The sequence below is a fragment of the Protopterus annectens genome, chromosome 10.part0 (assembly GCF_019279795.1).
Source record: "Protopterus annectens isolate FY-2018-M chromosome 10.part0, PAN1.0, whole genome shotgun sequence".
Lineage (NCBI taxonomy): Eukaryota > Metazoa > Chordata > Ceratodontiformes > Protopteridae > Protopterus > Protopterus annectens.
Window position 1 is genome coordinate 1,667,840,898 of NC_056744.1, and position 23,613 is coordinate 1,667,864,510.

Sequence of the window (23,613 nt, forward strand, 5' to 3'; positions counted from 1 at the left end):
AGCTCAGGTGAGGTCTGAAGTGCAAATGATCTGCCAAAGGAGGATACTGCTTAAAGGAATATACAGTTATGTTGTATGTTAGAAATGTGAGAAGGACTTGTATTCTTCACTGGATGCTTTGAAAGCACGTAGTTGTTTTAAATTTTGATTTGGATGTTTATTCATTGATGTGTTGAAGTATGCTTTGCTTGTTTTTGAAATAAGTGCTTAGTGGTTGTATTGCTATTAATACTGTTACAGTTATTTTGTTCTTTTATTTGTGTGTGTGTGTGTGTGTGTGTGTGTGTGTGTGTGTGTGTGTGTGTGTGTGTGTGTGTGTGTGTGTGCCTTCTTAAAACTCCACTGCCAGTTGTTCTATGGACTGTTGCTGTGCTGTGGTGACCCCTAATGGGAAAAGCCGTTTGGAGAAGAAGAATATTTGTGTTTCATTTATTTTGATGGTCATTTTACTCATGTTGACCTGCTGTGTAAACATGTCTCTCATGTCTATCTATAGATAGATACACACACACACACACACACACACACACACACACACACACACACACACCTCGACCCCTGTATTCACATTACACACAAATGCACACACATACATAATACATACACAATGTAGTAAATAGTTTTACCCTTTTTTGACCTGGTTAGTCCCACTAGGCCATTGACCCCATTCCAGGGGAGACTGAATGTGGTATTCATACTGATTAGGTAAGATTTGTCCAGGGCACAGAAGAATTCCCCTAACACCAGAGGATCTCTTTCATCTACCTGACCTATAAGCAAGTCAGGAAGATGGGACCTCAATTTAATGTCTCATCCAAAGGATGGCACACTTAGGGGGCAACAACCCCCACTGTTTGCTGCAGTGTCAGTAATGCAAAATGAATCTGGACATCTGGTGTGGAAGTAGAACCCACATCCTTCTGATGTCCTCACTGAGTCACTGTTGCAGTAGATGGTTGTAGCTCGCTAAAGCCAGCCGGGGTACAGAGCTTTACCTTCCTAAGATGTACATCCAGATAATGACCCCAGTTTATCAGCATAAATATGTAAAACTGGATGTACGTGTGAGATCTTAAGAACATCTCTCTGCCAGGTCCATATGTCTGATCAGATAAGTGCCCCTTTGGGAACCTTCCTTTCTAAACTTTTTAATGTTTTGCGTGCTGTTATTAGTTGTCAGCTAGGAGGGGTAAGTGCAATTGCAGTAGACAAATTCCATATAAAGATTTGCACACTAAGTGTCTCTTCTGCCTAGGCCCTGAACAGGACTATAAAACATGCTGCAGCTGTCAGTCATTGTTCCTAAAACCCTACAGTCTAGGCTTTCCTCACGTAATACCCTACTCGAGACCCAACACCTGAAATGCTTTTCTTACTCCACCATGACTGAAGACCCAGATATCAGCCTCCTGCCCAAGAAAAAAGCTTAAAAGGCCTAGAGGGGAGTTTCCTTCTGTCATCTCAGTGGGACATACCCACTGAGGTTGATGAATCCACGGTATACCAATAGTCTTCTCATGAGCCCTCTACCACAGATCTGCCAGTGGGCGGTATGACATCCAAAACCTTGACTGAATCCACTGACGAACCACAACTCATTAATTCAGAGGGCTCTTCAGGAGTCCCTCAGATTCTTGTGTGGGAAGGGATTCCCAGTACTGTTATAGAAATATACCAAGGCTCAGAACCCCCTAAGCTGCTACTGATGAATATCTCCCCTAAGAAGAAAAAAACAAAAACTTAAGCACTCAATGCCCGCAGCTGTGGTCATGGAGAAAGAATGGATCAGTTTTTTTCTCAAGGGTTATTCATGACAATCATGTCTCTGAAGTCTCCTTCCCTTGTGACCCAGCATTTTCAGATCACACCACAGAAACATGTTTACATTCATATTCCTCTGAGGAGGAACTAGATTGGTATTCTGAACATTTTTGGACTGCTCTTACCAGTTGCATTCTCCAGAACAGATATCCTCAGATGAGGGAGATTCTGCTTTGTAAGAGGCTTCCTTTGAAGAAACCTTACTAAGCACAATGAAGCATTTGGAATGGCAATCTAAACAGGTGTCTGAGGTGCAAAAGATATACTACAACTTATTACAGATGGGCATCCATGCACCTCCTCCAGTTCCCCCAATCTTAGATGCCTACCTAGACACACTTCAAGCCAACTTTCTACATTTGATTCTCACAAGGCAATAGGTGTTCCAATGAATCAAAGGATTAGAGTGAGTAAAAGTCAGTCAATAAGAAAAAACAGTCTGCTGATTTTATGCTGTTTATGTCCTGAGCATCATATTAAATCGTATATTGAATGGTGGATTTGGGCTGTTTTTTCTTGCTGACTACATTTGATTCTCAACCTCCTGCCAGACAGGTTCTACAAGGTTCCTGATGAGCTAAAGTACCTCTAAAAACCCTTTGACAGACCTGATTGCAATATCCCTGGCCTTGAGCAAACCTTCCAAGCTGCTTTCTGGCACTAATGTCTTACCCAGTGGGAAGGACAGTCGAGCAGTGGACCAATAAGGAAAAAAGTGTATACTTTAGCCTTCAGAGCTATTAGCTACCAAACTGAAATAACCAAATACTTACTCTCTGTATTACAGTTTTTTAAACAACACCATTGGTGAGCCCCAGACACTGGAATCAGAGCAGCATATGTAGTCTTCAGTGGCCCATGCCTCACAAATAGCCGGGCACAGTATAAAATGCAGCTATGATACTGTGGATGCCTATTACAGGGTGGTTTAGCTCAGTGGTCAGTGGTATGCCTGGCTGAGAGGTCAACCTATTACAGAAGATTTCAAGTTAAAGATTCTAGATGTTCCCTTAGATAGCAACCTGCTATTTGGTTCACAAGCTGCCAGCCTTTGCAAGACTTTGCAGGAACAGGGCAAGACAATGAAAGATTGTCATCAAATTTTGCTTTCTACATTTCCCATCTATCTCCTTTACCAGGAGAGATCCTAGAATACCTCACAGGCAAAGCAAAATTCCTAAGAAAAGTTTCCCATAGAAAAAAAAACTCTGGGGAAATTCAATTCCATAACCACTGAGTCCTTAACACTTTCCAGAAATGAGCAATGTTTGGCCAGACAAGCCCTCGGGACCCTGGGACTCATGGCTGTCACCATCCCTATGTTGCCCCTCACCAGACTGCAAATTAGGATGATGCAGCAGTATCTGAAATCAATGTGGTCCCAGCACTCTTGCCCTCTAGATATCCACATTCCTGTCTTTCCTTGCGTCAAGAAGAAATTTCTTTGGTGGAGCAGCCAAGATCCTCTCAACCCAGGTCTTTCATTTGCTCCAGTCCCAAACAACCAGGTCCCATTTAGAGATGCTTCAAACAGGGCAAGGGGTCTTAGACAGGAGACCACAGAGTTCAAGTAGGGTGACCTGCCACTTTATTAAAAGAGCACATCAACATAAAATAAATGAGGGGATTATTACTAGTTCTACAGACCTTCTCACATCTTTGGAAACCAAGTACCCTGCTGGTGTACACAGATGACACCACATTGATGTGGTACCTCTTTGATGACACAGTGGCGCAGTGGTAACATTGTCAGCTCACAGCTACAGGTTCTCCAGTTCGATTCTCAGCTGGAGTGCCTTCTGTGTGGAGTCTACATGTCCTCTCTGCATTCATGTGGGTTTTCTCTGGGTACTCTAGTTTCCTCCCACCTTAAAAATACATGTGTCTGGAGCATTTCTCCTCAGGCCTCTGTTGAAAATTGGCTTTGTTCCAAGTTGGACTTTCCCGGTAAACAAATGTTAAATAAATACGTAAATAAATAAGCAAGCAGGAAGGTACAAGATCCTACCCCCTGGGCAGGCTGCCATAGGAAGTCTGCCACGTGAACTCTCATCTGAATCTTAAATTCACAGTGATGTATATTCCCTCTCAGCAGAAAGTATTGGCAGACTGCCTACGCAGGGACATAGGGGACCATCAGGAATGGTCCCTGAACACAGAAGCTTTGAAATCCATAACTCTCAGATGGTGGACTCCTCAGATAGATTTCTTTGCTTCCCCCAAGCATCACCTACTCATGCTTTCTGCTCAAGGAACACATCACCTCTAGTCTTGAGTACATATGCCTTCTCTTTCCAATTGTTGGGGAAGTTCCTTTATGCACATACCCCTCTGCCTGTGCTTCCAAGGCTCCTACTCAGGACCTAGAATGAATCTTCAAAACTCCAGCTTCTGGCACCTTTCTGGCCAAGACAACAATGGTTCCTGCCTGTTTCACTTATAGAGAAATTACCAGAGAATCCCTCCAAAACCAGATCTAGTCACTCATCAGAAAGGGTGCTCCTTCATCCAAATTGGACTTGTCATTCTAAACATTCCAAATGATTGGATTCTAATCCTACAAGACCCACCTTTTCTGAAGAGTGGGTTTGAGTCCTACAAGAAGCCAGGAAACCTAACACTAGGAAATATTACACAGCCAAGTGGAAGAGGTTCTTAGTCTGTTATCTTAAGCAAAACTCCAACCCCTTCTATCGGATACCGTCCACAGTACTTAGGTGAATTATTACATTCAGGGTTGGCCTACTTGTCCATAAAGGCTCACTTTTCTACCATTAATATTTGCTTACCTTTGGAGCCCCCCCTATGAACAGGACAGATGTTAATCTTTTTCTGAGAGGTGTTCTACACCCTAAACCCTCAAGGAAGCCTGTTGTCCCACCTTGGAACCTTTTTTTTTCTTTTTTGGAAAAACATACTTTACCCCATTTGAACCGGCTGCTTTGGCTATTCTTAAATTCTTGGAAAATAGTGCTTCTCCTGGCCTTGACTTCAGCCTGCAAACTCAAAGAACTCCATGCTATCATGGCTATTCCACCTTTCCCCATCTTCCACAGAAATAGGGTGAACTTCAGGGCCATTCCTTCCTTCATGCCAAAAGTGGTGAACAAGCTAACCCTTAACCCGACAATCAATCTACCTACATTCTCCCACAATCTCCAAAATGTGGGGAAGGAATTTTGCACTCCTTAAACATTCACAGACAACTGAGGTTTTACAGACCAGCTTTTCATCTCCTTTATGGATTCCATGTTAAGATAGCCAGTTTCCAGACAAACTATTGATTCTTGGATCTGAAAGTCTATTTCCTTCTGCTACTCTCACCATGGGAGGGCTTTACCCATGTGGCCAAAACCACATTCCACTCGAGCAGTGGCTTCATCTGGGGTCTTGTACAATGGGGTGATGCCAGGTCCATTCTAGAAGCAGCCACATGGTCATCTGGCCACACTTTCACAAAATACTATATGCTGTATGCCTTATCCAGGTGCCGAGCACTGTTTACCAGACTGTTTTATGTGGCCTCCTGGAGTCTTCTGTTTTCTTTTTCTTTAAACCTACCACCCTTCTCTCTCTTTACAGCTCTGGGAATCATCCATCTGTTAAGAATACTGCAACAGTGACTCAGTCAGGACATAGTACAGTTGTGTAAGAACTTACTGTAACAGCAAATGTCCTACTGATCACTGTAGCTGTCGTCCTTCCCTCCCACTTTATACCCCTTTTCTTATTTTTCTCTCTATATTAGCAGAAACCTATGGCTTATATTCACAGACACACAAGCATTATCCTAGGATATTACAGCTTTTATGAGGGGGAACTTGCTTATCCATTTCAAGATGACCAGTCTCCTTCCTAGATTTTCTTCAGGCCGCTGCTGGCTTGGAGATAGACTGAGGATCTTGGATGCATGTCTGATTTTTATATCCATACACTAATGAGCTCAGGTCATTGTCTGGGCAAACATCATAGGAAGGTAAAGCTTTGGTACCTCAGATGGACATCAGCAAGCTACAACTCATCTGTTAAGAATGTTGCAACAGTGATCAGTAGAACATCTACTGTTGTGGTAAGTTCCATCTGACAGCACTAAAGGTGAGTGCTCTGTACATTCACTTAATACACTGGAGACATTTATTTTTGTGCAGTTTATTTAGTAGATCAAAATAGTTTATTCTTAGAAAGAAAAACAAAACTAAGCTTACAAAAATAAACATCCTTTCTGTATCAATAAAATTGAAAAGGTTTCTTTTTGTTCTTGATTGTGGTAGCTTTGGTCAAGCTGTCACACACCTGGTACTTCATAGTAAGACCAGAAGTAAGATACCAATATTACACACGTAAATCCTCTTTGAAGATTCTGGTATTCCACAAGTAAATGCACATGAAAGCTTCTGGTGTTCCACTAGTAAATGCAAAGGCAAGCTTCTGGTATTCCAGAAATAAATTCAGAACTTCTGCTTATAATTTTTACAAAAGTTTTCACTCTTAGTCTTGCAAATTCCCTCAATGAGACAGGCAAATGTCTTTACCATCATGGGTTGTAGCCTTTAATTTTAACATTGGTTCAACAAGTGTATCAAAATTAACCTCTGCTGTCCTAATGTATACAGTGATGGCATATATGCACCATCAGTGGATTCATACCACATTATGTGGTATATATGCACCATCACTGGATTCATACCACATTATGTGGTATATATGCACCATCACTGGATTCATACCACATTATGTGGTATATACACACCACCCTAAAACAGCATTTCTAACACTTTTGACTGCCACTATCCCATACAAAACCCTTCCCAGCATAGAATCCATGGTTTTGTAGGGAATGAAATCAGTTATGAGAGCAGGATAACCCATCTGCATTCAAGTGGCTACTGCCAGGCCTGTATCAGATAGTGATATTGAATGGCTGTAATGAATGAAATCAGTTATGAGAGCAGGATAACCCATCTGCATTCAAGTGGCTACTGCCAGGCCTGTATCCGGTAGTGATATTGAATGGCTGTAATGATACACCCTCCCTAGTCAGATTTACGTTGACATCCTGTTGTTTATACAACCACTGCAGGAGTGCACGGTCAGTTACCAGAGTGAAGCTGCATTCTATTAAGTAATGCTGTAGGTACGTAAGTACCCACTTAATACTGAGACATTCCCTGTCTGTTGCAGAGTATCTTTTTCTCAGACATACTTACCTTGTCTACTACTCAAGGAGAAAGTTATTTCTCACCACCTACTTTCTGAGGTAACAGCATCTAACTCAATGAGAGATGCATCTGTGTATGCAACAAAAACATTTATTAATGGCAGGATAGTCAGGACTGGTTCTGAGCACAGCATAGTTTTCAAGTTGTCAAAAGCACCTTACAGTGCTGGGTACAAACTTTCGTAGGCAGCAAGCTAGTTAAAAAAAAATTGTTTCATTTTCATTTGGTAATGGGTATTGCCCAGTTTTTGATAGTTTCTGTTTTATCTGTTTGAGGTCTAGTTATCAGTCTAGTTAACCCTCTCACAGTCCCATCACCTAGGTTGCTGCTGTTTGAGATCTAATTACCCCTCTCGCAGTCCCATAGCCGGGGTTGCTGTCTTCAGTCATGCAAAGAATACTTGTGGCAACTTTAAGTGCAAGTCCTCCCTGTTTTAGAGAGTCCAGCACAGTTTGTACATTGTCTAACTGTGATCCCACTGTTTGTATAAATGGCTGTGTCATCAAGGGACAGGCATGAGGTTTCAGAGCCTTATCTATGAGGTTTTGAAAGGTGACAGGAGTTCTGTGAAGAGCAAAGGGTAAGACAGCGTAATGAAAATAACCTTTTGGGTGGAGAATGCCATCTTCTCCTTCTGGCTTTATGGGTAAGATGAATATGCTGGTACCCTTTTTTGAAGTCTGTGGTGGTTAAAACCTTGCTTTGCTTAGCCTCTCAATGAGGTCATCTACTCCATGCATTGGGTAAGTGTTAAATTTGAATATGTCATTTAGCTTTCAGAAGTTATTCAAAAATATGGAATACAAAAGGCAAACCATGATACAAAGAACAAAACATGTGAAAACACGCTGCACAGTCAAGCTTCCAAAGCTTTAATATAATTAAGTAATTTGCTCCTCAAAATAAATGGACTTCTAATCTAAATTCTGTAATGTAGACACTGCATTTAAAGCACCATGAAATCACATGATCCCACACAATGACTTGTAAACAATTGGACCTAACTAGTTGCAATACAAAAATGCAGCAATAAATTCCTAATATTTGGTATTAAAAACCATGATACAGGTAAGTAACATCACACAAATGCAAAAACACATTTGTAAAGGACAGATCTGCATGGAATCTGTTGTTTAGGAGCTCTAAGTTTAAACAAACTGTTAAATGGTTCCTTGTCATTCTCATTTATTCCAGGAATTCTGCAAACATTCAGTTTTATCTGCCATAACAGCTCACTGTATTTAACTGTTTCCTCCCAGACACCCCCCAAGAAAGTTTAAATTGAAGTTAGGTAACTGTATTGGACAAAACAGGTATAAACCTTATTGTGATGGTAACAAACATCATGATAATCAAAGCAACATGTTTGTGAATTTGATTCTGGAAAAGTGAACATGTAACAGCTCCACACAGTGAAGAATGACTGGGTATTTCAGGTAGTGTTTATTACCACAGAATTGTGCTGGGTTTAAAATGTGTTTTTTGTTAGATAACATTTTGCATTACTTCTACAAAGTGATAAGCACCACAATGTCTAGTATTTATCAGTATTTTTCAGTGGCAAAATTCAAATGTAAATAGACACACTAGCACAGTAACAGGTGCTCTCTTGCAGATAAACAGTCAGTATGCATATCTACTGAGAACAACCTAGCTGTTTCTGAAACTACAATATGTAAAGTTTTCCATTAGAAATATACAAGGAATGGACTACTCTTTCTTAAAAACAGAGAAAAATGTCCTTCAAAATGCCAGGACAATAAAAAAACACTTGAGAGAGCCTATACACAGTAATGCAGCTTAGTGGTGGGTGTTATAAGGAAATATATCCTTCTAGAGTGGGGGAGTCCACATTTTTGGTGTTGAAGCTGACAATGCTCTTGTACAGTATGTTCTCTTCCTATAATGCTGCAAAGAACTATTGTTTATATTTGTGTGTAAGATGAGTACTGTGGCACAGTTCTTAACATATTGGGATTACCTGCAGGAAGGTATGTGCCCAGCCAGCCCACGTCCCAAAGCTCTGTAAACATATGAACACAGATTCCTCTTTATGTAAAGATGCATACCCAAATCCTTGATAAGGAGGCAGTCAGCCCTCATCATCTTTTTTTTCTACCATTGAAGATGAAAGCTGTGTTCTGTGAATGGAGAGCTACATCATAATTCATTTTTGTAGCAATCAAACTGTAGTGCCCTGCCCTTCAAAGCTATGGATTGAGACAGATACATGTAAGTATAAGGGCAGGCTCCATGCCTGATTTATGTACATGTAAGTATAAGTGCAGGCTCCATGCCTGATTTATGTACATGTAAGTATAAGGGCAGTCTCCATGCCTGATTTATGTACATGTAAGTATAAGAGCAGGCTCCATGTCTGATTTATGTACATGTAAGTATCAGGGCAGTCTCCATGCCTGATTTATTTACATGTAAGTATAAGGGCAGGCTCCATGCCTGATTTATGTACATGTAAGTATAAGGGCAGGCTCCATGCCTGATTTATGTACATGTAAGATGTAAGTATAAGGGCAGTCTCCATGCTTGATTTATGCTTTCCCTGTCCTTCTAGGATGCAACAGGATTAAACCTCCTAAAGGTGCTGGAGCTGAAACTACAAAAGTGATCTACTTAAAGTTCTACAGTTATAGTGAGTTGTTCACACAACTGTAAAATGTATATTTTATCATGGATCACTGCTGTAGTAAAATTCTTGACATATGGGAAGACTTCCAAAGCTGTTTCATGAAAGAGAGGAGGAAAAGCAGTATTATGTCCCTTTGGCTCTTAATCAAGACTGGGTGATGTTGGAGAGGATTTGTTGTAAAGAGTGTGATTACAAATAGTTACTTCATAGGGTATGAACAATATTGTAGTAGACAGTACATTAACAAAAGGGAGGTGAATGGGGAAGCAACAGAGACCAAACTGTGAAGCATGTATCTGAAATTACCTAAAACTGAATGCCGGAAGTTAGATGTGAGGACAATGATTTTTGAGGAGGGAAGAGTAAACAGGGGCAGAAAGGTTAGAAGATGACCATATGTCAGTATTACAGAACTGTAAAGCAGCAGTTAAGTTTGTGATTTAGGCTGCCTGATATGAAAGAGCAGTTGACAGAAATAAATTAAACAGCTTCTCACAGCGGACAAATTCTGATAAAAGATGGAACTGAACTACCTAACCTTATTGTATTAGTGATGTTAGTAATAACAGAATAAAATAGTTATGAACAAAAACAAATCCAAACATTTTTAAATTGCTAAACTGTATACATGTCATTGTGATGGAATACATTGCATATTTATTTTGTTCTTGCAATAAAATACTTTCAAATAATCTGTTCTAGGTATGAAGAGTACAGACTGCAATGAACAGCCAGCACTTGTAAGATCACAGTTCCATGACCCTACAATTAACCTCCAGCAGAGGTATCAGCCTGCAAAGGACATTGACAAGGTTTATCTCACTGATGTACCACAGGTTCCATCAGAGTATCAGTGCCGCCAAACCCCTGAATGTGACAATGGAACACCTGCGACACGTCACCTGACAGAGCATCAACAGCCACGTACTCGGCCACTGAAGGTGTATGATGAGCGGTCTCTCACTCCTACTACAACACTTCACTCAGGACATGGCTGCAGCAAGAGCTCTGAACATGGCACAGTTGAGAGATTTCATGCAAAGAAAAAAACGCACAAGTGTGCTGAATGCAATAAGTTTTTCGCACGTGCCAGTGGCCTGAAACAGCATCAAGTCATTCACACAGGACTGAAACCATATAAATGTACTGAATGCAATAAGTGTTTCACACAGCTAGGCAGTCTTCGACAGCATTATGCCATGCACACTGGATTGAAACCATATAAATGTACTGAATGCTGTAAGTGCTTCACATATCTCCGCAATCTTCAGGCACATCGTGCCACTCACACAGGCATGAAACAACATAAATGTACTGAATGCAATAAGTCTTTCTCATGTGCCCGTAGCCTGAAAAATCATCAAGCCATTCATACAGGATTGAAATCATATCAATGTACTGAATGCAGTAAGTGTTTCGCATGTGCCAGTAGCCTGAAAAATCATCAAGCCATTCATACAGGATTGAAACCATATAAATGTACTGAATGCAATAAGTGTTTCACATGGCAAGGCGGTCTTCGACGGCATTATGCCATTCACACAGGATTGAAACCATATAAATGTACTGAATGCAATAAGTGTTTCACATGGCAAGGCAATCTTCAACAACATTATGCCATTCACACAGGATTGAAACCATATAAATGTACTGAATGCAGTAAGTGTTTCACACAGCTAAGCAGTCTTCAAAAGCATTATGCCATTCACACAGGAGTGAAGCGATATAAATGTACTGAATGCTGTAAGTGCTTCACATATCTCAGCAATCTTCAGGCACATCGTGCCACTCACACAGGCATGAAACAACATAAATGTACAGAATGCAATAAGTCTTTCAAATGTGCCATTGGCCTGAAAAAGCATCAAGCCCATTCACACAGGACTGAGCATTGAGCTCCTAATGGAGAGATGAAAAGTCAGCAAGCAAAGGAGAGTAATAGTGCTGAAGCTGAATTCATCCTCAAGTCTTGGTGAGTACCTTCATGAGGTGGACCCTGTTTTTTTTTTTTTTTTTTTAGAAAATCTCACCATGGAGACACTGATATATAGACTGTATTTGTATAGCATATATTAATGGACAGAAGTAAGTCAAAAACAAAAAAGATAGCTGGCTGCACAAGTCCCAGGATAAAAAAGTGCCCACTCCTGGTAGGCACACTGGTGCCAGGACTGGAAAAAATGACAGTGTAGAATCCTCAAAATCTGGAAATATTCCTACAATGGGGCCAGGCCAGGCCCAGAGGATGGATGCCCCCCCTTGTTGTAGAAGGAAGTCGCAGTCCACAAAAATCACAAAAACTGATGGGCCAAAGAAGAGCCATAAAGATGATAGAGTGGACTGTTGAGGATAAGAAAGAAATTATGTATTGTTACTATTATGCAAAAAGCCCAGAATTTCCAGACAGAAGACATATAAAAAGAGATTAAAAGAGAAATTAGAGAAAAGAAAAATACTTTTACAGGAAAAACTGTCAGAAGCCTCAAATAAAAATTTGCATTCATTAATAAAACAGATTTTTGAAAAACAGTATATAGATCAAGAAACTTTGATCTGTTTAGAAGAAGAAGCATCTGAGGAAGTGCAAAAATGTAAACAGAACGTAGACATTTTTGAAAAGTATAAAAAAGAAAAATGGACATGGGAAAGAGAGAGAGATTTGAAATGGTGCGATATTTATGCAAAGGAGCAAGACAAGTTAAGTAATATAGAGATGGCAGCCACAAAGATATTCGAAGAGAAATACAGGCAAAGGCATCCAGATATGGAAAATTTCACAATAAAAAATTAATATCACAAAGATGGAATGTGGAAAAAAGATTAGTAAAGCAGAAATTAAAGAAATGGAAGTTGAAGTTATGGACTGTCTGCGAAATGAAGGATTTAATGTAGAAAGTCTACCACAGACTACTTCACAGCATGATGGAGTGAGTCCCCAAAGTAAGGAGAAGCAGGAAGATCAGGAGACATCTGAAGAAGAAATATGGACATGGGAAAGAAAAAGAGATTTAATATGGTGTAATATTTATGCAAAGGAGAAAGCAAAACTCAACAATACAAAAAGAGCAGCACCAAAGATATTTGAAGAGAAATACAGGCAAAGGAATCCGGATATGGAAAACTTTACATTACAAAAAATAAGACAGAGGAAAAGTAGAAAAGGAGATCAGTAACTGAGAAGTTAAAGAAGTAGACATTGAGGTTATGGAGCACCTGCAAAGTGAAGGATTCAGTGTAGAAAATCTAATGCAGAAAGCACTACAACAGGATAGCGCAATGGATATCCAAATTAAGGGGAAGCCAGTGGAACAGGAAGCAATTGGTCAGGTGCAATATCAAGATATATCGGAGCCTTCCACAGGAAACCAGTATAAACATTCCCTTGAACCTCGACAGCATGGGAAGAAACGGGAGACTGTGGAAACTCTGATGCAGTCAGTATTGAGGAGTGATAGGCCAGTGAGTTCCCATATGACAGAACAACAGATGGCACAGGACGAAATTGAAGAGAAGGTGCCACAGGAAAATGCTATAGAACTTTCTATAGAATGCCCACAGGAAGTGGAAAACAAAGGATGTGCCCTCAGTCTGGAAGAAAATGAACTAAGGGAAGAGTTGCTTGATCTAATGGATCAGATAGATATATTAAAATCAATGAAAGAAATAGACTGCAGAAGGTCAATAAAACCCCAAAAGTCAGAAGTCTGATAAAACAAATGAACACAGTAATTAGTACTGTCCATAGAGAACCATGAGATGTAACAGAAGTAAACAGGATATGTTACTGTGCAGCTAAATTAATAACTGATAAAGTTCTACCATAAGAGCTCAGGGTAGTGAGGCAAAGGAAGGGGAGAAATCAAATACCATCGTAGAAGTATCAAATAGAGAAAAATATAAAGCAATTAAGACAAGAAGTGTCACTGTTAGAAGACTATAGAAGAGGGAATAGAGCAACAAAAAATACTAAGAAAGATAGCTGTGATAAAAGCAGTGCGCGGTATTAGAACAGACAAGGATCTGTCTTGCACTATCATGAATATCAAATTAAAAATGTCAGCGCAGGTGGAAAAACTTAGAAAATACACAGATAAATAAATATAAAGGAAAAGTACAAAATAAGCAATTTAGTAATGACCCAAAAAGGTTTTATAGAGAATTGAAAACAAGGTAAAAGGAATTGAAAGACCACCAAAAAGAAGAAAAAGATGCATTTTGGAGAAGTATCTGTGAAGATCCTTTGGAACACAACAAAGATGATAAAAAGATAAAAGAAGTAAAAGAAAGACTAAGAAGTTTAAAGGTACAGGATATGAAATGGGAAGAAGTAACAGCCAGAGAGATTGAAACAAAGTTAAGAAAAGCCTCTAATTGGAAAACCCCAGGCCCAGATGGAGTGCCCAACTTTTGGTTAAAAGTATTAACATCTTTGCCTCAAGCCCTAGCCATGCTTAAAAACTATTTATATGATCACCCTGAACAGACAGCAATCTAGCTAACAAGAGGTGAAACAATACTTCTACTTAAGAGCTACTCCAAAAATTATAGACCAGTAACTTGCCTTTCAACGACATATAAACTATGCAAGGGAATTGATACTGACAGAGTTTATAGTCATTTAGAAGAAAACTCAATTTTGTCAGTAGAACAAAAGGGCAATAAAAGAAAGTCATATGGATCAAAGGATCATTTGTTGTTAAAGCCATAGTGGAGAACTGTAAAAAGGGGAAGAATCTAAATATGGCATGGATTGACTACAAAAAAGTATTTGACATTATCCCACATTCATGAGTAAAATATTGCTTAAAAATGTATAAGATACACCCTTCACTGATCAATTACATTACAGTGACCATGAAACAGTGGCAAACCACTTTGCAGTTAAGCCATGATAAAGGACAAATTATTATTCCAGGGATAAAAATTCAAAGGGGGATATTCAAGGGTGACTCTGTCACTGCTGCTCTTTTTTCTTGCCTTTAAGCTATCAACTTTAATCTAGTAGGTCATGGCTATAATGTGGTTCACAGAAAACAACAAAGTGAAAAGACTTCGTCATCTTTCTGTAGATGATTTAAAACTGTATAGTTCATCAGATGAGGAACTGAAAGCACAACTGCAAGTGGTTAAAACTTTTTCAGATGATAAAAGAATGTCATTTAGTCTTGATAAACATGCAAAAGCAACCTATAAAGCAAATAAGCAGCAGCACCAAGAAAACATCAGTTTGGGACAGGAATGTGATATAATAGAACTTGAGTAAGAGGGAGTGTATAAATAGTTAGGAATTCATGAAGGATCAACAGTACAACATGAACAAATGTGAAGCTATAACAAGAAAACATCAGTTTGGGACAGGAATGTGATATAATAGAACTTGAGTAAGAGGGAGTGTATAAATAGTTAGGAATTCATGAAGGATCAACAGTACAACATGAACAAATGAGAAGCTATAACAAGAAAACATCAGTTTGGGACAGGAATGTGATATAATAGAACTTGAGTAAGAGGGAGTGTATAAATAGTTAGGAATTCATGAAGGATCACCAGTACAACATGAACAAATGAGAAGCTATAACAAGAAAACATCAGTTTGGGACAGGAATGTGATATAATAGAACTTGAGTAAGAGGGAGTGTAAATAGTTAGGAATTCATGAAGGATCAACAGTACAACATGAACAAATGTGAAGCTATAACAAGAAAACATCAGTTTGGGACAGGAATGTGATATAATAGAACTTGAGTAAGAGGGAGTGTATAAATAGTTAAGAATTCATGAAGGATCACCAGTACAACATGAACAAATGAAGCTATAACAAGAAAACATCAGTTTGGGACAGGAATGTGATATAATAGAACTTGAGTAAGAGGGAGTGTGTAAATAGTGAGGAATTCATGAAGGATCACCAGTACAACATGAACAAATGAAGCTATAACAAGAAAACATCAGTTTGGGACAGGAATGTGATATAATAGAACTTGAGTAAGAGGGAGTGTGTAAATAGTTAGGAATTCATGAAGGATCAACAGTACAACATGAACAAATGTGAAGCTATAACAAGAAAACATCAGTTTGGGACAGGAATGTGATATAATAGAACTTGAGTAAGAGGGAGTGTATAAATAGTTAGGAATTCATGAAGGATCAACAGTACAACATGAACAAATGAGAAGCTATAACAAGAAAACATCAGTTTGGGACAGGAATGTGATATAATAGAACTTGAGTAAGAGGGAGTGTGTGTAAATAGTGAGGAATTCATGAAGGATCACCAGTACAACATGAACAAATGTGAAGCTATAACAAGAAAACATCAGTTTGGGACAGGAATGTGATATAATAGAACTTGAGTAAGAGGGAGTGTATAAATAGTGAGGAATTCATGAAGGATCACCAGTACAACATGAACAAATGTGAAACTATAACAAGTGCTAGTAATTACAGATGTGGGGGTAGCCACATTTTTTGATTTCCTGTCCTTGCCTATTTAAGTGGTACAGTGTGAAATATTTTCTGCTTAAAAACCTCAGCTTTGGCTGGCTAAGAACTTGCTGTATTCAACTGGACGTATAAGAGAATTTAAGTACCTTTATCTGCACTTTTATTTTCAAAAAATACAGTATTTAAATTGATTTTAACTGTGTTGCAGGAATATTAACTGAACTGGAAGTTTTGACTCTGCTCTTCAGTTAGTCCCACTCTCCCTGTTTTTGTTTTGGTGTTAATCTTAGTGGCCTTGAAACTGCCCACCCCTCTTGTAAATTTGTGTTTGGATACTCCTTCTGGGCCCATCTCATTTGCTCACTCAACTGAGTGCAGTGAGATCATATTCTGATTTCAGGCACTCCTACTGTGTACAAAGAGAGCATCTGGGAAACAGAAAAAAAAATTTAAGCTTGTTTCCTGCCTTTCCTGTTAAGTGGTATAGACTATTTGTAGGCTTCTGAGCCCCCAAGCCCTTCTGTGTTGGAGGAAGCCTTCTAGCTTAGTTTTTTTCTTATAACTAGCCAGTTTTCTAGTTTCAGCACTCAAATCTGTTTCTTTGATCTCAGCACTTGTTCAGAAAAAAAAATTCATCTGCTTTTACTGTACTTGTGTTTCTACCTACTTTATTTTACTTTTGCATCATCTTAAAAGTACTCAGTTGTATTTATCACTGCTTGGTGTAACTCATTCTAAGCCTTTTGGTTTAAACACTTGGGCTTCGGACCAGTTGTTTTGCACTGAGAGGGTTTGTGGTCTGCACTGTAGTGGCAGAACAGGTAGCTTACATCCTTCTAGGTTGGGAACTGCTGATTGAGGGCTCAGTGTCTGTTATTCTAAAAGTGTATTAATTCTGGTTTAAGCACTTGGGCTTTCAGGCCAGTTATTTTACATTAAGAGGGTTCGTGGTCTGCACTCTGGTGGGAGGAGAGGCTGGACTCTGCCCTTCTGAGCTGGGAATTTCTGGTTAAAGGCTTATAGTGCATGCATATCTGAACTGCTTCTTACTGAAGTTGGTGCCTTGTTTGCTGTGGCATAGACTGGATTTGGGCCTGCTGGATCTAGCTTTGTTTGTGTAACTTGAGCACTAATCCAGGCATTCTCTAAAGTATTCAATTGTATTTATTACTGCTTGGTAGTAACTTGATTAAAGTGTAGCTATCATTCTAAGTCTTTTGGATTAAGCACTTGGGCTTCAGACCAGTTGTTTTACATTAGGAAGGTTTGTGGCATGCACTGTGGTGGCAAAACAGGTAGCTTTCATCCTTCTAAGTTGGGAACTGCTGATTGAGAGCCCAGTGTCTGTTATTCTTAAAGTCTATTAGTTCTGGTTTAAGCACTTTGGCTTCAGGCCAGTTATTTTACATTAAGAAGGTTTGTGGTCTGCACTCTTGTGGGAGAAGAGGCTGGACTCTGCCCTTCTGAGCTGGGAATTTCTGGTTAAAGGTTTATAGTGCCTGAATATTTGAACTGTATCTTACTGAAATTGGTACACCTTGTTTGCTGTAGCATAGACAAGATCCAGGCCTGCTGAATCTAACTTTGTTTATATGCTTGTTGTTTGTTTGCTTGTTATTTCCCTGGAAAGCTAATTCCACCTAATGTGCAGCTTCTCAGCGCTTCTATGGATCACTAGTGATATCTGCATTGCTTACTGTACTTGTTTCCTTGTTTCACTTGAAAGAAAGTTACTGTTTGTCATTTTGCATTTAAGTTACCTGTAACACATTGCACTTAAGTTACCTGGCACTTGCTCACTAAAGCAATTATATAAGTCAGCACTAAAAATTAAAAGCACTACACCCTCACTCCCCACTGGCCCTTGTTTTCAATTATTAAGGAATTCCCAATATTATTCTAGCATGTCCAAAGGTCAGTTGTCAATCTCCTCTCTGGTCCAGCTGGTGAATCTGGGAATCTTGAGGCAATGTTAAAACTGCCTCATGTACACAGACAACCCTCTCCTCCTCCCAACAAATTCCAACACATGTGAGAGATGCAACCATATAGCCAAACTGGAGGCTAAGCTCTCTCAACTCAGTACTGGCATAACCAGTCAGGAGGAGAAGGAAACCACACTCTCTACAATTCCAGTCTCACATAGACCTACCATGACAGCAAACCAAACACATAATCACACAAAAACATACTCAGTGGCTCTAAATAAAGATCTACCTAAGCAGCAGAGACCTCCAAAGCAGACACGCAAGCAACCGCTACCCCAAAACAAAACACGTGCAACATATCTCACAAAGCCAGTGTGCCGAAAAGTCACAGCCCTTAAGACTAAACAACACACCTGATACACTTGTAATAGGTGACTCTATCGTCAGGCACACTGACGTCCCGCTCACCAAGCTGAACAAGGAGAGGGTCACGGTGAGCAGCCTGTCGGGCACTAGGATCCGCCACATAACACAAGCACTCAGGTCACTCCAAGGCAAGTACAAATATGACTCAGTCATTGTCCATGCTGGTGTGAATGAGCTGAGACGTACCTCCCTGGACTACATGAAAAGAGACATAAAGGAGCTCTCTGAGCATGTAGCCCAGGCCAGTATGACCCTGACCTTGAGTAGCATCTTACCCTCACCAAGAATGATGCCACAATATGAAGACAAGATGATCAATTTCAACAATTGGCTTAAGTACTGGTGTCATTCAAAGGGGATCCAATGCCTGTCAGCTTGGGATGATATGCTCGACAAGCCACGATGCTTCGCTAGGGACGGCTTGCACCCATCACCCCTGGGCTTTCGGATATTGGCAAAGGCTCTTGCTACCCCATAGTGCCTTTTTAGGCAAGGCTCAAAAGACAAACCCACCTCCATAGGTATCACAAGGGATAAGAAACTAAGAGTAATGCTACTCAATGCCAGAAGTCTAAACCTCAAGATGCACGCACTCTAAACTCTCCTTAGCATGGAGAACATCGATATCTGTGCAGTAACAGAAACCTGGTTTAGGGCTCCCGAGAGCACCCCAGCACTACCAGGTTATACCTCATACCATGCTTTTCAGCCCCAAAACTTGGTCCGAACCACAAAAGGAGGGGGAGTATCGATATTCATCAAAGATATCCACACTTCCAGGTTGATGGCAAAGCACGAAGCATCAGAGACTATCCATGTGCAACTAACAGTGGGTAAAACTGCCTTCCAATTTATAGCCTGCTACAGACTAACCTCCCAAACCCAGAAACCCCACTCGGCCTTCCAGAGAACACTGGAAAATATGAAGGTCTCTCCAAACACCATTATATTGGGCGACTTCAACTGCCCAAACATAGACTGGGAGCATTGCTCTAGCTACAACACCCTAGCCCAAAGGTTCCTAGAATTTATAAACTCAAATGCTATGGAACAACTTGTTACCACTACTACAAGAGGGGAAAACATACTGAACCTGATCATCACCAACATGGGGACTCTATGCTCCAGACCAAAAGTGTATCCCTGACTGGTAAGATCAGACCATAAACTCATCTCACTGGATATTCACATCCCGACCCCACCCCCTGCCCAGAAAACCACAGTGAAAAACTTCTCTAAAGCAAATTTCACACTCCTCAAAACCAAGGTGGAATCCTTCAAAGCCCCCGGCCTGTGAAAAATCCGCCCAGACTGCAGAATCCTTTATAAACGCATTCTATGAACACCTTCAGGAATGCATGGATCATGCAATCCCAAATAAAACCAAGACCCAATCCTCCAAAGGCAGACGTCCTGTCTGGTGGACCCCAGCCATAAACAAACTATACAATAGAAGGAGGAAGCTACTAAATGATAGAGCAAAATCCCAAAAGGGTAAGGCATCACTGATCAGTATTAGCAAAAACTGGGCACTCATAAAATTGTCTAAGGCCAGCTTCGAGAGAAAAATTGCACAGGACACTAAGGATAATCACAAGGCTTTCTTTAGTTATGTTAGGAACCTGGGTGGTAATTCCCAGATATGCTCAGAATTAGTCCAAAATGACAAAAATACACTGAACCCACAAACATTGCCAACATCCTAGCTGACAGGTTCAGCAACCCCTCTCCCCACCAGAAGGGCAAATATCTATCCCAGCAGAGTGCTGCCCACCTGACATCTCAGATGCTCAGGTAAGAGCCGCCTCTCCAAAGCAAAAACAACATCAGTGGGACCAGACGGTGTCCCGGCGCCCTACATGAACTCCAAGAAGAGCTAAACCCAAACATAAAACTACTGTTCAATCTCAGCCTTACTACAGGATATGTGCCCAAAGAGTGGCGTACAGCAACAGTGGTCCCTCTCCATAAAGGTGGTGCCTCAACGGATCCTGGAAACTTTCGCCCCTTAAGCCTGACTAGCTTGGTCTGCAAAGCTATGGAAAGGATCATCATGGACCTCATAAATAAAGATATTGGGGACCTACAGACACTGGATCCTACCCAGTTCGGCTTTAAGGGCAGATCCTGCCTCTTAAACCTGGTTGATTTCTTTGAAATAGTCACCAAGGCCATTGACGAGGGGAAGGTGGTCCACACAGCCTACCTGGACCTCGCAAAAGCCTCTGATACAATACCCCACTCGGGCATTATAGAGAAGTTCACCAGCTTAAATATAAACCCCTATGTCACTAGATGGATTGCAAACTGGCTCAAGGACAGAACCCACATGGTTAGAATGGCTGGAGCCATGTCAGACTCCAAACCAGTTACAAGTGGTGTCCCACAAGGCTCAGTCCTGGGACCTCTCTTGTTCGGTATATATTTTTCAGAGGTACAGGCCAACACAGAAGGACTGTGGCTGACCAAGTTCGCAGATGACTGCAAACTGGGTGCCATAATCGACTCTCCAGCTGACACAAGCATCCTCCAAAAGGGCCTCATAGAAACAGACAACTGGTGCCAGAGCCATGGCCTCAAGCTAAATGCCAAAAGTGTATAGTCATCCCTTTGGCAAAACAAAGTGCCCACAAATTACCACATAGGTGGTAATCCATTGAGTACAGAAGAAGTAATTAGGGACCTGGGGACCCAAGTTGATAGCTATCTCTCATTTGACAACCACGTGGCCAAAGTGGTTAGAAAAACTTTTTATATAGCCCACCTAATCATGAAGGGATTCACATCTAGATCAGGGGAGGTCATCGTGCCTCTTTACTCATCCCTCATCAGGTCCATAATTGAGTACAATGCCCCTTTGGGATGTACCTTACCAGACACCTGCAGCAACTGGAAAGACCCCAAAAGTACCTCACCAAGAGGATCAAAGGGCTCAAACAGATGCCATATGATGCCCGGTTAAAGAAACTCCAGCTCTACTTAGTGGCATACTGCCTGTTCAGAGGCGATCTGTGCCTGACGTATAAAGCCATGTCCAACCCGGAATTAATGGACATGCTGCACCTCAGAAAATCCAAATCACATCAAGTTACTGCTCGAGACTTGAACCTCAGCACTGAAATAAATAGGACATGCTGGAGGGACAGATTCATAACCCAGAGGCTCCCTTCACTCTGGAATAAAATCCCAGTCCAGGTTAGGCAAAGTCCCTCATTGACTCTCTTCAAGAGGAATTTTGATGAGTGGATGGGAGATTGTAGGTTTACCCCGGGTTTCACTTCTGTGTCACTGTTAGACAGAGGCACAGTATACTAACCTTGAAAAAGGGCATAGCAAAATAAATTTAAAATGGGTGGCGAAAGCCAAACACATTCTGGCTGGGCTTATAAATGCCCTAGGGCAGATAGCCTAGTATGAACCTGTGAAGAAAACATCAGTTTGGGACAGGAATGTAATATAATAGAACTTGAGTAAGAGGGAATGTGTAAATAGTTAGGAATTCATGAAGGATCAGCAGTACAACATGAACAAATGCGAAGCTATAACAAGAAAACATCAGTTTGGGATAGGAATGTGATATAATAGAACTTGAGTAAGAGGGAGTGTGTAAATAGTTAAGAATTCATGAAGGATCAACAGTACAACATGAATAAATGAGAAGCTATAACAAGAAAACATCCGTTTGGGACAGGAATGTGATATAAAAGAACTTGAGTAAGAGGGAGTGTATAAATAGTTAGGAATTCATGAAGGATCAACAGTACAACATGAACAAATGAGAAGCTATAACAAGAAAACATCAGTTTGGGAAAGGAATTGAATAAGAGGGAGTGTGTAAATCGTTAGGAATTCATGAAAGATCAACAGTACAACATGAACAAATGCAATGCTATAACAAGAAAATATCAGTTTGGGAAAGGAAGGATGAACAGTACAACATGAAGAAATGAGAAGCCATAACCAGAAAATATCAGTTTGGGACAGAGTGTATAAATAGTTAGGAATTCATAAAGGATCAACAGTACAACATGAGCAAATGTGAAACTGTAACAAGAAAACATCAGTTTGGGACAGGAATGTGATATAATATACCTTGAGTAAGAGGGAGTGTATAAATAGTTGGAATTCATGAACGATCACCAGTACAACATGAACAAATGCAAAGCTATAACAAGAAAACATCAATTTGGGACAGGAATGTGATATAAAAGAACTTGAGTAAAACGGAGTTTATAAATAGTTAGGAATTCATGAAAGATCAACAGTACAACATGAACAAATGAGAAGCTATAACAAGAAAACATCAGTTTGGGACAGGAATGTGATATAATAGAACTTGAGTAAGAGGGAGTGTGTAAATAGTTAGGAATTCATGAAGGATCACCAGTACAACATGAACAAATGTGAAGTTATAACAAGAAAACATCAGTTTGGGACAGGAATGTGATATAATAGAACTTGAGTAAGAGGGAGTATATAAATAGTTAGGAATTCATGAAGGATCAACAGTACAACATGAACAAATGTGAAGCTATAACAAGAAAACATCAGTTTGGGACAGGAATGTGATATAATAGAACTTGAATAAGAGGGAGTGTATAAATAGTTAGGAATTCATGAAGGATCACCAGTACAACATGAACAAATGTGAAGTTATAACGAGAAAAAAATCAGTTTGGGACAGGAATGTGGTATAGTAGAACTTGAGTAAGAGGGAGTATATAAATAGTTAGGAATTCATGAAGGATCAACAGTACAACATGAACAAATGTGAAGTTATAACAAGAAAACATCAGTTTGGGAGAGGAATGTGATATAATAGAATTTGAATAAGAGGGAGTGTATAAATAGTTAGGAATTCATGAAGGATCACCAGTACAACATGAACAAATGAGAAGCTATAACAAGAAAACATCAGTTTGGGACAGGAATGTGATATAATAGAACTTGAGTAAGAGGGAGTGTAAATAGTTAGGAATTCATGAAGGATCAACAGTACAACATGAACAAATACAAAGCTATAACAAGAAAACATTGGCTTCAAAAGGTGTTGGATAGTTCGGACAGGAAGACAAGAAGGATGTTTCATGCTCATCAAATAATTTGTAAAAATCAGTCATATGAAGAT

At 40.1% G+C, this 23,613-nt stretch overlaps 2 protein-coding genes across 2 annotated transcripts in view; one reads left to right on the plus strand and one right to left on the minus strand.

The window, feature by feature from the left end:
• The window catches only part of LOC122814408 (zinc finger protein 729-like), a 544,251-nt gene that overhangs the window by 84,389 nt on the left and 436,249 nt on the right, over positions 1–23,613 (minus strand). The gene's annotated exons all lie outside the window — the stretch shown is intronic.
• On the plus strand, positions 10,243–11,675 carry LOC122813879 (zinc finger protein 501-like). Its single transcript, XM_044086420.1, has one exon. The coding sequence runs from the start codon at positions 10,392–10,394 to the stop codon at positions 11,580–11,582; it is 1,191 nt and encodes a 396-aa protein (XP_043942355.1). The 5' UTR covers positions 10,243–10,391; the 3' UTR covers positions 11,583–11,675.